The sequence below is a fragment of the Neopsephotus bourkii genome, unplaced genomic scaffold, assembly GCF_033783945.1.
Source record: "Neopsephotus bourkii isolate Nb327-2 ecotype Australia unplaced genomic scaffold, CSIRO-AGI_Nbou_v1 NB_1417, whole genome shotgun sequence".
Classification (NCBI taxonomy): Eukaryota; Metazoa; Chordata; class Aves; order Psittaciformes; family Psittacidae; genus Neopsephotus; species Neopsephotus bourkii.
Genome location: NW_026901894.1, coordinates 213,457 through 228,916, shown reverse-complemented (window position 1 = coordinate 228,916; position 15,460 = coordinate 213,457). Strand labels below are relative to the sequence as shown.

Genomic DNA, 15,460 nt, shown 5'->3' with positions numbered 1-15,460 from the left:
CTATATAAAGGCCATTAAATCCTTCCATCTCTTCTTGAACCTGCTCATACTGCCTGCTTTCACTGCCTGTCGTGACAGCAAGTTCTCTCCTGCTGAATGAGGAGGGATATTCTTCATCTGCTGTAAACTGGTCCCTTACTGCTCTCATCAGCTACCCCTTAGTTCTCATAGTGCAGGTTTGGTTACAGCAGTTCTGCACTCAGCTCCGTCTGCTCCATTCACTCCTGTGGCTTTGTCCCCCCAAACTGAGGGTGAGGGAGCTGCTCAATCACAGTGAGCCTTTCCCCTGCCTTTCTCTGCATTTCCCCTCACCTGAGTGTGTCCTCCTTGAGAGGTGAAGGTCAGAGCTGTGCAGTGCCCCATGCGAAGCTCTGGTGTCGTGGCAAAGCAGTGTCCTCTGCCTAGTTCACAGGACGCTTCTGACGATGCCCAGTGTGTGTTGGCTGCGGTAGCACGTTGAATCAGTGCATGAGGGGAGGTCTGCCAGCAAGGGTCTTTCTGCTCCTCCCTCAGTTGGTGACTTAGGAATGAGCCCTGTTATCTATCGCATTGTCCTTAGTTACTACTTGCCCAAAGTCATCTGTGTGAAACTGTTCTGGAGTCGCCAGCTCAGTGTATTCCATAGCTCTGGTTTTCTGTTGTTGTGTCAGTTTGGAGGAAGCTGTAATAAAATCATAGTAGCATGGAAGCAAGGATCTATTCCTGAGCAATATAAACATGTGAAGCACTTTGCATTGGCTGGCTGGTGCTCTGTAGCTTAGTTAGAGGAGTCTGAAGGAAGCTGTATGGTCAAGGTTAAAGAACAGTGCTGAGTGAGCTATAACCATGGGAACCAATGCTTCTGGGTCTTCCTCAAATATGTTAAGAAAACATTCCATTCCAACCAGTTACAGTGAGTGGAATCTTGAGGCATTTTGCTGGGTATAACAGATGATTAAAGCGATAAGACAAACGCATGGCAAAATAAACCTCACTTTTTCTTGGTAAGTTTTCCAAAGCATCTCTCCAGCAAGGCTCTGAGTGAATGGCTTGACTGTTTTGATAGTATATTTTTAAAGCAAATTCAATGCCTGCATCCCTCTGCATGGTTTAGAGGACCCTGTTAATGCTTGAGGCCTGCTTTTTTAGGTGGAAGTCCATGCAAGTCTCCTGCATGTGTTTTGGGCAGAGCAGCCTGTGGCATGGTAAAGGCAGGACCTGGAGAAGGAGCAGGATGTAATGGTAGATAACGTAGGTTTATGTTTCTCCGTCTCCACCAACTGGAAGCCAGCGGGCCCTAAAACATGAACACAAGGTGAACTGTCCAGGTATCCTCTCCTTCATGCTGCCTTTTGTTGTTCCTGTGTGTTCATGGTAGCACTCGTCTGATTGAAAACCTGGCCTGGAAAGTGTCGTGCAGCAGTGTGATGCCTGGAAATGCTGCCTACTCAGTGAGAATAAACCCATCTTGTGAGTGTGGATGGATGGAGACTCTTGCTAGATATCCCATTGCAAATGGGACTTATTTGCATCCATAATATAACTGCTCTGTTAGTCCTAGGTGACACATAGCAAGTCTGTTTGCTTGTTAGGGAGGGCTGTGGGGGCATTTTGGATAGCGCTGTTTCACTAGTTCCCTCACTGCCCAGGAATAAGCTTTCCTAATACAGATCCACAGTAGCTACAAACCTGACGTACAGATGAGCAGTGTCTTGGCAGAGGTTTGGTTGGTGTTTGTCTTGTTCTTGTGTCCCCCCCATAGGCTGTGGCGAGCCCTGCCCTGGGTAGCAGTGGGGCCCATGAGCACAACTGCCAGAGCTGGGCTGCTGTGATGATGGTCTGTTCTCTGGGAAAAGAAATCCACGGATGCTGTCCCTGATAGTGAGCAGATGAACTGCGTGTAAACGTTGCCACTGAAATTAACTGGTGTGACAACTGCTGCATCACACGGCTAATGTAGGAAATCCCCTTGGCTTGACAGCTTCCACGCTGTTCGGTGGTCGGTGCTTAAGTCATTATTTAGAATGGATAAACAAAATTGGGTTTTTTACTGGGGAAGAGCGACCCCTTTGCAAGGGCTGTGTGAGAGGCTTGGGGCTTGGCATGCGGTTGGAGAGCAGGCACGGGCACCTTTCCTTGAGCCCTGGGCTACCCCAGGAGTTGAAGATGGGCTCTCCCTCTCCCCTGTGCTTGTACACAGAGCATAGGGCAGACCCAGGCACGCTGCCCTGGGCCAGGCGTGATGAAAGCTCTTTGGGCTTCATGTGTTGCAGGCCCTGACAAGCATCACAGGGGCTTTGAGGCTGAGACCTTTGGTGTTGCAGACTCAGCTTGATACATAAACAGACCCCAAATAAAACTTCGAGCAAGGCTTTTATGCACTCTTTTATATACATATATAGTAGATAAGTGTTCTTTTTCCTCCGCTGTTTTATGTGTGACATGCTGTGTTGGGTATGGTCACTCTGGAGAAGTACTACTTCTCGTATTTATCCATATGTGGCATCTGAACTTCAACTGGGTTATGGGCTTCCCTTTTTCTACTTGCTTTGAAATTCCTCTACAGAGGAATATGGAGAAATAGTGTGTTTTTAACAAGATATTTTCACTTGATTGGTTGCAGATTCAATCTATGCAACCCCTAAGTGTTCTTATTTAATGGGACAGCTGCTTTTTGACCCGTGTGCATGGCACTGTTGAGCATTACCAGGTTAAGCCCAGCTTTTCATGGGTTAGGGTTTCAGTTGTGGCAGAACCACTGTAACTGAGCAACCTGCGGAGCATGGCTTCAGCCCTGAGCACCTATGAAACAGGGCAGTGGGGGCTGCAGCAGGCAGGAAAAGGGAGCAGCACTCACACAGTCCCAGCCTGGTTTGGGTTGGAAGGGACCTTAAAGCTCCTCGAGCTCCTTGGACATGCCCATGGCAGGGGGGTGGAACTGGATGGTCTGACGGTCCTTTCCAACCCCAGCTGTTCTGTGATGGAACACTGCTGGGTCTGATGCTGTTTCACTGCCAGAGCAGAACATCTGGCACGTTGTCAGTGCTGGGAGGGGGTACCCCTGTGTTTAGGTGCTCATCCTCTTTTGCCCCACTCCTGAGTACAGCCTGGTGGGCTCCTGAGGCTGTTATGGCAGGAGGAGGCTGGGGTGTGCTGGCTGCAGGTGTATGCACAGACCCAGTCCAACCCCTTCCCCGTTGTGCCCCCGGTGCTGTCTGACACTTGAGTTATTTCAGTTCGAGCGAGGAAGGCTTTGTGGGTGGACAGGGATCTTGGAGGTAGCTACAACCGATCCCACGGGCGACTTGGATACCAAAAAGAGACAATGTACCGGGGTTCTATTTCGGAACTGCTTGACCTGGTTTCAGGCGCGATTTATCTGGTTTGTAGCACCTGGGCTTTGGGATGAAAAGATGAAATGAATTTGGGAAAAAGTGCCTGAGAAGAAACACACCTTCCTTTTCTTTTTGGCTAAGCACCAGCTTGCAGAACGCCTGCAATGCGAGCTTCAGAAGAGGATTCTCTCTTCTCTCTCAACCTGGTGGGGATTGCTTCAGTTCCTGTGGAAAATGAGGTTCTTTTGCCCTCAAGCAAGCTATGGAACCATAGGTGAAGTTGCAGATGTGCATTGTGCACAGGAACTGTTAGTGTGTTCGTTGTGCTGGGTTCTCTTGGCCTGTGGTGAACGGGAACAGCTTGTCAGAAGAGGGGCAGGCTCCTCTGTGCTTACCCCAGGAGAAGAGCGTGCCCATGGGCATTGACCACAAAGCAGTGAGGACACTGACAATCCTGCACCAGGGCAGTGTTTCCATATACCCATAGCTTCAGTTTAATTGAACACTTTCGATGAGCTTAACCAAAGGAGAATGTGTAATGCCAGCAGGGTAAGGAGAATGACCTGGGACGTGTTTGAGCTTCCCCTACCGCTGACAGCGATGCTTTGTTAGCTTTGAGGGAGCATGCAGAGCCGTGGTGGCAGAGCTCGGCGGGCTGGTTCCAGTGGTTTGAGTCAGCACGTTGTTGTTATAGGGACGGCAGAGCCAGCGGGATAGGCTTTAAATCCTGCAGATGGTTAATGATGGGTTTCAGCAGCTCAGAACTCCATAACTATGTAGGGCAAGACCAGAGGCAGATGCTGTGGATGGGGGATTTCAAAGAAATATTTAGGAGTTGCCAGTGGAAGCTGAACTTTGAGAAGCATGAAGTCATCCTGGGAAGGGTTTGCAGTTGTTAAAACCCACATGGGCAGCCACCTATTTCATGAGGCTGATGTTAGTGCACCCCAGTGGGAAAGATGCTGACTGGATGTTGGCTCACATGCGAAAGACATGCAGCCAGGGGAAAGCAGTGTTGCTGTGTTAGTGTGGCATTGTCTCCATGCATGTTTGTTCTTTTTATGCGAGTTTTAAATAAAACCTTTTGGCTTTTTCTCTTTCAGAATCGTAATGAGATAAAAAATGGAGCGATCCTTCGATTAACGACATCTCCAGTGAGTTCCTGCTCTCTTCTGTTCTCTCCCTTCAAAGTGGAGGTTTGGTTTGTAGATCGTTGTGATGTGATGTATGTGTTTTCAAGCTTTAGCCACGCTGTATCCCACAGTCCCTCCGCAAAGAAGGGTGATGGTGTGGTCACCAGATGACCGTTTTGTTCTCTGAGTTATGGGGACAAGGGTGATATCTCTAAGAGACATTTGGTGATAGGGTTGGCACAACTGTTGTGGTTCTTGCCTCTCGCTTCTCTTCCCCTTCTGGGAGCAGCTTTCATGTCCAAGATCCCTCTGCTACCCTCCTGGCACTGCAGCATCACTGAAATTGCTCCTTTTCAGCCCCCGAGCTCAGAGCCAGGAGAAGCAGCTGGGAGTTGAAACACGGCGAGCGTTGCTGGGTAGCTTAGGTCAGGGCTTTCCTGCTCTCTGTGTTTCTATTGAGGGAGCAGCAACTTCGATGTTGAGATGTTGCTGGTTTATTTCTGTTTCCAGCACCAGCTCCTTGCCAGCTCCTCAGAACGCGTGGCAGAGTTGCTATTTGCCTGCTGACTTGAGCAGGACTGTTGCCACATGCTGAAAGTCACTGTTGGTCCCCAAAGATGCATGTCTCGGGCAGCAGCAATGCTGTTTCCTTGCTGACAGCTGTAGTGTGCCATTAAAATGGTTTACCTCTTCATTTCTGCCAGATTCAAAGCATTCTTATGGCCAAACTCTGCCACCCTCTACTGCAGCTCATTTGAAACAGGCAAGACAGAGCTGTGCTGGTTTAACCTGTGCCTCCCGTTGATAAGAGAGGGTCAGTTACTGCCATAAAATGGGCAAACGTCTGGCTAGAAGCCACTCAGAGGTTATAGGTATGTTTGTGAATGCATCGCTGTTCAGTGAGTAGGGCCTAGGCTCAAAGTAAAGAAACTGAGCAGTGTATGCTGTTACTAACTTCCCAAGCTCTCCAAGCAACGTGTGCATTTCCATACCTCTCCAGCCTGCTGAACCTGATGATGGCTTATATAGGACTTAGGAGATGATTGAATTTGCACACGGTTTTGTATAAAGATAGGAATTGAAGAAGCCAATATGGAAACATAAGTGCACTATTAAAGTACAGGAGTGCAGCTTAACAGAAAGCTCTTCTAAGCAGCAGCCAACTGGGAAGAGACATTTGTGTTATCCTTCATCATCCTTTTCAGTTGTCGTTATATGCAGAGCCTTACAGTCATAGGAATAAATGACAGTTTAAGTGTATGGCTGTGTCAAAGTCTCTGTTACTCCATGTGTCCCCAGAACAGCCTTGTACATGGGGAAACCACATGCTGGTGAAGTAAACCCCCTTGGGTGGAATTTCCTCAGAAAGAGCCAGCCCCAGCGCCAGCTCATCCTAACCTTTGGGACTTCTGAAGAGCAAACAGCCCCTCTGCCGAGGAAGGGCTGTCTAATGCCCAGACTTGGGATCTCAGGAAATCAAAACAACATCTGGGGTTCATCAAGAACCAATGTGGTCCAAACGCACTGCGTCATTCTTTTGAGTAACCGCAGCATGGAGTGACAGCACGACATGACTCATGGAATCCTTCCCTGTCCCAAAATCCACAGTCGGGTGCACCACGCAGAACTGCAGAGATGCTGTGCTGTGACTGATGGATGTATGGCACTGGCTGTCCATCCTCAGGTTCACTTGTGCAACTGGAAACGTCACCTCCAAACACAGAAGACAGATTTTTGGGTTTATAGGACTTTCTGCTACTACTTATGGGTGGGAAGAGGGGGCTTTGCATAAGTCTCTTCTGCTTGTTGTGTTCCTTTGGTGATTTGCCTTAGGGTCAGTCAGCCAAGGCAGGGGTCCCTAGGGTACTGAGTTATTGCTTGTTCTCTACCAAGTTATGGATCACTCTGCCACTGGCCTGCAGTTACAAGTGACTCAGCGGTCCTGTTGTAAGACAGAAGGCCTGTCTGCTTTCCAGTCTTCAGTATTGATATTTATCCCTGAACCAGTGCTTATTTTGAAACTCCCTGATATTTTTAAGAAGTTTTTCCCAGAATCAAGTGAGGTGGCTTGGGAAGAGGCTTCAAAGGACGAGATTGGGGTTTGTCAGATTAGAGAGTATTTGTGTTCTTTAAATAGACATCAGATGAAGTTCTGCTTGTTCCCACCCCACAATAGGATCTTTGCTTTGAAGGTACTGTTGAAGTGGTCATCATAGCGATACCTAAAATAGATAGATTAAAGGCTTCCAAGCTGTGGTTTTTTAGACTGGTGACCCGCACAATGCTTGTCGGTTACCCTGGAAAGCTCACAGGCCATCTGTTTCCATTTTTCCTCTGAAATCCTGCATGAGAGCAACAGTAGTTGGAGGAGATAATGTGCAGAACAGGCTGCATGATAGACTCCTGCAAAATGGGAAGGATGCTTTCTTAGCTGCAAGAGCTGGGTTTTCTCACCCTCTGGAAATACTAAGATTCTGAAATTCCCTTTCCCCATTTTTTTCCTCTATCCTACATCAATATAAAGCTGAAACAATCTTCCCCCAGAAAAGGAAAATCACACCAAAAATGCCTTTTGAAGAGGTGGAGGAGTTAGAGACGAGGGAAAAGAAGCTTGAGAGAAATGAAGAGGAGCCTTACAGAGATTAAGCAGGGTCTGGGATGTGTCCATGGAGTTCCAAGAGAGGCCTGAGCTGCCTGCTTCCTGCCTGTTGTGGGCAAAACAAACCTGTCCTGAACTTCACAAGCCTTTTGAGGGAACTTGGTTTCCTTGAAGAGCTGGGAAGGGATTGTTCTGACTTCTCCAGCTGCATGACCTTCACATGCTTTCCTAGTGCTCAGTTTTCATGCAGTTTATACCATGACAGCCAGGCATCTGGCTAAACCCATTCATGACTGCATGTCTGAGTCATTGAAAATTGGGTGAGAAGGATGAGATAGGATCTGTTTGAGTTCTGTTGTCGTTGGCCTCAAATTGTGTATCCCATACCCAGAGCGGGTGCTGTTAAAGAGTAAAAGGAGGGAGGGAGCAAAGGTAGTTTTATCGTGAAGTAGTAACCCAGCATTTTGGGGTTGGCTTTTCTAAGATTAGGTTCTGAAATTGAACTTTCCAAATCTAAATTTTAAATACTTTCTCTCCTTTTTTTAAATCTCAGTTGTAGCTGGTTCTGTGTGCCTGTAGAGGCCTTTGTCAGTGTTAACATTGCAAGGGCAAAACCACATTTCCAGTGAGCTGCTCAGTCTGTCCTAAACGCTGCCTTCAGAGATGCGCTGTGTGGCTACTTTAAGCATCTTTGAGTTTAAACTCTGCCGACGGCAGTGGTTGGGCCTGGTGGGGATTTGAGCTGCCTCTTTGTTTCAGGAGCTCTCTTTGGAAGTTGGTGTGATTCTCTGAAAGGCTGTTTTTTTCTAAACAATGCTATTTTTTTCCTCCCTCAGCCACTCACCACACAGCCGCTCTGTTTCCTAGGTAACTTGGGTACAGATTGAATTCCTCTCATGTTATCCTTGCTCCTGTATCATCTTTCTTATTTATTTGTAACCTCACCTATCGTCTTTCCTAGCGATGCTTTGTGCTCTTGTGTGTGTTTGTAGTTTTCCGTGACTTGTTTTCCCCCCCTTTTGTCCGTTTGCGGTTCTGAAGGGACTCAATCAGAAGTTTCTTACGCAACATTTCTTTGTATTTGAGCGTATGTGACAGCTGAGATGCCAGATTGCTATTGTCTGCTTTGTGATACTCGTATTCCAGTGGATGGTGGGTAGGTGGGTAAATAAATAAGCTGTAATTGCTCCCAAGCATGAGACTGTTCCGAAAGGACGGTTGTGTCCTGCAGTGCAGCAACTTCTGGTGCATGCAACGGCAGGCTTTCTTCAGTCGGATCCTGTAAATCCTTGCTCAAATAACTAATCATTTTGAAAGGATGCTAAAATACTGGGAAATGAAATGGAAAGAACTGTGCTCTTTGTTAAGATTATTCTGTATCTATTTTAATTCAGTGGTTTTCAAACAGAATTGATCATTTCAGTTAGCTTCTTGGGCACTCATAAAGCATGCCTTGCTCATGAACTATAAACCTTGAAGGCTGAGTCACAGGCAGCCTTTTCTGATGGAATATTTATGATGCCCAATCATTTGCTTTTATCCCATGCTTTTCTTTTGTCCCCCTGCTTGGAGATTGGTTGACTTCTTAAACCTTGAAGTTTGTAGGCAACCATTAGCCTCTGTAGCCTGAGCAGTCATGTAGATAGGGATGTTCATTAATAGTCATCATAGGGTTATCCTGATTTACAGATGTGAACAACATGGGGTTTTAGTTATATGGGATCTACACAGACAAGGAAATTTAAAGGGGGGTTTTGACCTATTTCTACTCTTTGTGTAAAAGTTTGGGGATTTGGTCTATAATCTTTGCTCTACAGTTGCTTTAATGTGTGCCTAACGTATTAAATGTTGGCACATGTGTCTTAATGTTCTTTATGTTCAGTAAATGCATAAATATTTGCAGGTCTAGCCTATGATTGTGGTTGTGTTTCTGGTGTAATGGTGAATTAGTTATTACTGAACCAGGAACACAGGCCATGGAAGTCAGTGGGCCATGACAGGTAACTTCTATATTTGTCTGCTCACAGTATGAGAGAGAGATGTGGGAAGTGGAGTTGTTGCCTGTCTTTTTATAGATAAAGGTTTAATCTCATGTTTTCAGGTTCCCAGAGGCATAGTTTCAATAGTAAGCAAAAAGGATTGTTTCCAACGTGGCAGGAGGAAAAATTGCTTCTCAAACAGTCATAAATGGCTACTGATTGCATAACTTATTTTAGGCATATTTACATAATACATAATGCAGCTATGCATGTGTAAGGCTTTTGTCATTGGATTCGTATGAAACTCTAGATGTGACCATTTCCCTGTTCCTCCATTCCTGCCTCCTTAATTGTGTACAGTGGTTGTGTGGGACTGCCCCATGTGTTACTTTTGTACAGGGCTTTAGATGTAGAACCTGTGCTTGAGTATTAGTGTAAAAATGTTAAACAGCTAATGTCTTTACTAATTAAAACGGAATCTCCTCGCTTGCCTGGCATCTGATGCTAGCCAGCCTTGGAGAGCCTGTTGAATCTGATTTGCCTATGTTTTTGGCACACGGGTGCTCCTCCTTTGCTTTCTGATGTATATGTAGTTGTAGGTGAAGTGGCAGTAACAGGGCAAAGGCAGCAGTTTAAGCCCCCATGGTGTTCCAGCACTGAGTGATTTAAATGAACCCACCAGAGTGGTTAGTACAGAACTGTATTTGATAGTCACTGAGGGTCTCTGTGCCCTTTTTCTAGCAGAATGGTGGATAATGTGGCTAACTTACCCCAGGGAAGACCAAAATACTGGAAGTCTGCTTTTTGTGAAGGCTAAAGAAGAGAACGGATTACAGAATGAGCAGTTTAAATCAGTGCTCCGGATTCCTGCCATAGCACGTGAAGGTTTGATAGTGCTTGCACTGGGATTCTGTGTCCTCCCTCCTGTCCTTGCTTGCTGTGTTTGTATTCAGTACAGAAACCCTGTGTATGTCTAGGTAATAAGTTGCTTTCAAAGTTTGCACAAAGTATTCAGTGGCAAAGAAATGATAATTTGATCAGTCGAGTCCCTTGTTAGGCTGATCTTGGGGTTCCTCGCCTCCAGATGCCTATTTGAGCCAGTCACATCTTGGGTTTAGGTTATTAGTTTTCTTTTTAAGCTGACAGCCTCATCAAGCTGCTCCTTTTAAGCGTGGCTGCTCCCCAAGGGCAACCTTTCTGGAGTGCCTGGTTTAAAGACTTACGCCTCTTGACAGCCTTTTGCAATGCTGGGGCTTCAACAGCACACATTGTACAAGCCTCCTGTCCTCTCTTGCTGAGCAGGAGAGCGGTTGTACCCATCTTTCATTTGCTCCAACAGCCGTGTTTCTGTTAATTCCCTCATAACAGCTCTCAGGGGGGCAGGCCTCATATATTTATTTGTTCTTACCTGACTGATGTTTCGGGGAGAGCAGCGAGCTCTGCTGCTGCTCTAATGAGCTGTGCTCGCTGCCCCTCCACTGATGGGCTGTAAATCCTTACAAGAGCTCCCTGGTAAGCACTCAGGGCGTATTTCATCTGGGTTTCATTTTTTAACTCAGCCATAAGTGAGCTGTGCATTCCATAAGCACGTATGAGTGCTATGGCAACAGAGCTAGGAGGCTTCTGAGGACTGCGTGGTGTTCACTGAAGCAATGTTTTCACCCGTCAGGCACTTGTGGTGACAACAGCCAATGTTACTGGTGCTCACGTTTCCAGTGAGACACCACCTTGCTGAGATAAGTACTTTGCTTACCCCTTTAATCAAGACCGGTTGTGCTGTTAACCAGTTCTTTGCTCTTCCAATAGTAGAAGGAGCAAGGTTTGTTGGATGCAGGGTCTTGCCAAACTTGTTTAATGCAAGAAGAGTATAGCTGATTAGAAACTTTGCTGATGGGGCATAGTTAGAGAAAGCCTGTGATGTTAGTAAGCTCGCTTATATGTGCTTAAAACAGGGCTGAATCGCTTTTGTATCGGCGGAACGTTGCTTCATAGGTTTTTGTGCTCTGCAGAGGGGACCAAGCTGTCTCTGATCGAAGATTATATTTTGGTTTTAGTGTGGAGAATTTCAAAGCCTTCACTGACTTCAGAGGAAAGAGGATTAACTGTTGATGGACAGGCTGGTCCACCTCATGCTGCTGCTGTGCAGTGTAGGGAGCTGTTACTGCACATCCCTGTTCCCAGTTTTGGTTAGAGGCAGGGTTAGCTCTTTCCGTGCTTGGTATTAATTCATGTGTAATGGGGGTCTAACTGGGATGCGGCAGCCCCAGGTGTTTGTGCTGAGGGCAGGAATCTCTCCTCAATAAGAAGGGTGAACATGACCACTAATGATGGGTTGTTAATGTGTATGAAGATGAGGCATTGCTACACAGCAGTTGTGGTGTGAAGGTGTTTGGAGGAGGATCTTATGGCTCTATTTACATGTTCCTTCTTGCTTGCTACTGTGCTATGCAGGCAATTACAGTCCCCGTCTGTATGGCCACAGCTCTACTGCCCACATTTTGCCCTTGCAGACCTACTTGGTGAGCAGCCTTGGGACTGCTGCTCAGTCACACTGAACTAGGTGTCTTGTTCATCTCATTCTCACTGAGCCCAGGAGCGTTCTAAGGACCCACTAAAAGAAGAGCATCCTTCAGCAGGCAGATAGTGGAGGTGGTAACTTCCCGGAAGAAGTCATAAAGAAGGCTCATTAAGATCTAAGGAGCTGAAGTTTGAATTTGAGCCACCATTTCCAAAGTCAGGGCATGCAGGTACCATGGTGGTACTGAATGTTCTTCCAGGGTGTTTGTTTTCCGAGGCGGGCAGGAATTCACACGTTCCGTGTGTTCTGAGAGGGAGTCGTGTTTGGAGAAGGCTTTGCATCTCTGAGTCTTCCCGGGTTGTTATAACGAGGAGTCTAGAGTAGAAACAGCTCTGGGAAGGAGGTTGTTTGGAGAAGTAGGAGTTGGCTTGGCCTTCTGGTTCAGGTGATAATAGCAGTTACTCTGATTTACTTTTTCGTAGGTGATTATACAGGAGTACTTCACAAAGCTCCTGTCACTGCTCCCTATCACCCTGGTGAAGGGAAGGGGCTGGAGGCAGTGTTCTGTGGTTATCCTGCAAGTCAGTGGGACCTATTTTTACATCTTCCGTAGGCTTTAGCAAATGATGCAGCCTCCCAGCTGCTGAAGTTTGACAGAATGCTCTTTTGGTACCGTTTGGACAGGCATTGCCATTGCAGAGAGACTTTGTAAGCCATAGTTTCCCCATTGCAACTTAAATCTATTGATAGAGTGGCAGAAAGACCTTTTGGATGGCAGGATTCTACCTTTGTAGAGATAACTTCTGTGGCTGCACCACCAAATACTTAAGGCATAGAAAAGCTCAGTGTCATGGTTTAACCAATGCCAGACAGCTTTCACTCACTCACTCCCCCCCTTTCTTGCCCTCCCCTATTCTCGGAGGGACAGAGAGGAGAATCAGAAAGAATGCAACTCCCACGGGTTGAGATAAGAACAGTTTAGTAACTCAGGTATAACACAAATCACTACTGCTGCCACCAATAATAGTAATGATAAAGGAAATAACAAGGGAAGAGAATACAACACCCCATCACCAGGCGACCGATAACTTGCCCCCCCCAGCCCGACCAAGCACCGACCGATACCTCCTCCAACCCTGCAGTCCAACTAGCCCTTCCGGGTAACTCCCTGTTACATCCTGGCCATGACGTGCTGTGGTATGGAATACCTCTTTGGTCAGTTTGGGTCAGGTGTCCTGTCTCTGTTTCCTCCCGGCTTCCCCTCCTCCCTGGCAGAGCATGAGGCCCACAAAGTCCTTAGCCAAACCAAAACATCATTGTTTTTCAGCTCTGTTCCCAGCTGAAAGTCAAAACACAGCCCTGCACCAGCTACCAAGAAAGAGAAAAATGACTGCCACTGCTAAACCCAGGACACTCAGGGTTAAAGGTGACCTGTTTCTCTTCAGTGCTGTCTTGACTGCAGATGTTATAACACTACAGTCATACTAATTAGAGGATACTTCCTCCCTGTATGCACTCCTCACCACGTAGGTTCTGGCCAAAAGCTAACTGGAGATGATGCATTAATTTTTCTTTGTGAAACCTTGCTGATCTCGGAGGAGTTTGGGCCGTTGGATTTAGCGATGTTTGGGAAGCAATCTGAGTTGTGCAGATAGGAAGCTGTATCTGTAACAACACAGTGGGCTTTTTTCCTGCGTTTCCTGTTTAAATGTTTACTGTCTCAGAATCAGTCTGCAGAGGTGAGCGTCTCCGTGAAGAGTGTATTCATCACTGGACCACAAAAGGAATTGTCTGTCAGCACAGCCTTTTCTTCTGCTTTCCTTCTCCAGCTGAGACAGAATAAGCATAATCTCAGCGAAAATAACTCTCAGCAGACTTTACCATTAATTTGATTTCCTAATGAAACATAATCTCTCATTCACCTCTCATTCTGTGCAGGCAAGAAGTGACCCTTAGGGAATAGAATTTTGCAAGTATCGGAATATAGCGGGGAGGATTATTTTTCTAAGGAAAGGATCATCTAGCTAGCTGTTAACTGAGGCTTTGGGTATTGTGTTCAGGTGAGGGGAAGCTTCAGATTGAAAACATGAGATGTTTTTTCAAGTATTTGTATGGATAGAGAGAGACACAATTTAATATAGTTTCTTGAAATATCCCTTTAGCTTTTTATCATCAGTGTTCATTTTGGATTTCACTATCTCATACTGTATTGGAAACAATAACGGGTAGAATAGCCTAATATAGCTGGATATTGAACTAGCATCAAGTTGTATGAGTGATAATATCATAGTATTATGTGGGAAGTAATTATTCCTTTGATCCTTGTAAGAGTGAGGTTTTGAATTGAGTGTGAACAAAAGGAAGAGGGGGAGGGAGGAGCAGAAGGCCTGAATTTGGTCTCTACTGATATAACCTCATATCATGCTTTAAGTCCAGTCAGTAACTCAGCACCATGCAGCCACTTGCTCACCTCCTCTTTCTCCCTGTCTGGATGGGATGGAGAGAAGGGAAAGAATGTAACTCCCATGGGTTAAGATAAGAGCAGTCCAGTAACTAAGGTATAACACAAACCACTGCTGCTACCACCAATAATAATAATGATAAGGGAAATAACAAGGGGAGAGAATGTAAAACAAGAATGGCAGAAGGAAAAGAACAATAAACCCAAGTGATGCACAGCACAATTGCTCAGCAAGCGCTGACCGATACCCAGCCTGACCCCAGCAGCGATCTGGGCCTTCTGGGTGACTCCCCCCAGTTTCTGTGCTGGCATGACGTGCTGTGGTATGGAATACCCCTTTGGCTAGCTTGGGTCAGGTGTGCTGCTTCCTCCCAGCTTCCCGTGCCCGGCCTCACTGAGACTGAAAGCATGAGACTGAGAAGTCCTTGACTGGAGTAACCATTACTTAGCAGCAACTAAAAACACTGGTGTTATCAGCACTGTTCTCAGACTAAAGCCAACACAGGGCACTGCACCAGCTACTAAGGAGGAGAAAGACAACTGTTACAGCTGAACCCCGGACACCTCATTAGGACATTATACGGCCTCTGTTGCTAAAGGTCATGAGAAGTGTGTAAACTGAAAAGGAAATGAAAGTGCTGCCATGATTACAGTGGGATTGTCTGATGCAGTTTGGTTGGTTTTCATTTCTGTTTTATTGATGTGACACACAAGCTCTTCAAGGCAAAGGCTGTCTTTTGTACTGCTTACTTGTTGCCTGATATAGTGGGATATCTGTCCATTGCTCAGCTAAAGATTCTGCAGCAATCCAGATAGCTGCAGGTAATAACAGAGTTACACGAGGAGTAGACTGCTGTGAAAGTCACTTTTATGTGAGCTACTTAATAATCTCTGAGCATGCAAGTGTTAAGTCTCATTAATGTTGAACATGGCCATTGTTCCTGCTCCCACTAACATCTTATTCATTACTGCCATTGTAACAAAAGCTTTTCTTGTTCTTCTTGTTTCTCTCTCAGGCTCAAAATGCCCAACAGCTCCATGAGAGGATCCAGTCTTCTAGCATGGATGCGAAGTTAGAAGCACTGAAAGACTTGGCCAACTACTCACGGGATGTGACGTTTGCCCAAGAATTCATAAACCTCGATGGGATTTCCCTACTGACACAAATGGTTGAAAGCGGCACAGAGTGAGTATTCTGCTTAAACTCCTTCTGTAGCGGGTGCTTTTGTGCTCACTCCCTTGAGTTCCTGAAGCAGTTCTGTGTACAGCATCTAAGATTATACAGAATAAAACATCTGAAGGGTTCTGGGCTGCTAGGGTAACAGATCCATCATCAGTGAGAATATTATTCATGTCCCCTAACAATAACCTGGTGGGGATGGGGATTGAGTGAAGCAGGAAGTTACAAGTACCCTCTGTGCCATAAGGTTTTGGGAAGCCCATGGTCCTAATTTCT

The 15,460-nt window shown here is 46.2% G+C and overlaps 1 protein-coding gene across 2 annotated transcripts in view; it reads left to right on the top strand.

Moving 5' to 3' along the window:
- ELMO1 (engulfment and cell motility 1) overlaps positions 1 to 15,460 on the top strand; it is a 223,971-nt gene that overhangs the window by 18,730 nt on the left and 189,781 nt on the right. The window contains exons 4-5 of one of the 2 annotated variants that reach the window (XM_061367971.1): positions 4,418 to 4,468; positions 15,021 to 15,190. In XM_061367971.1, the coding sequence (XP_061223955.1) occupies positions 4,418 to 4,468; positions 15,021 to 15,190 (221 nt within the window). The remainder of the gene's footprint in view (positions 1 to 4,417; positions 4,469 to 15,020; positions 15,191 to 15,460) is intronic. The other variant, XM_061367972.1, reaches the window with a different exon arrangement.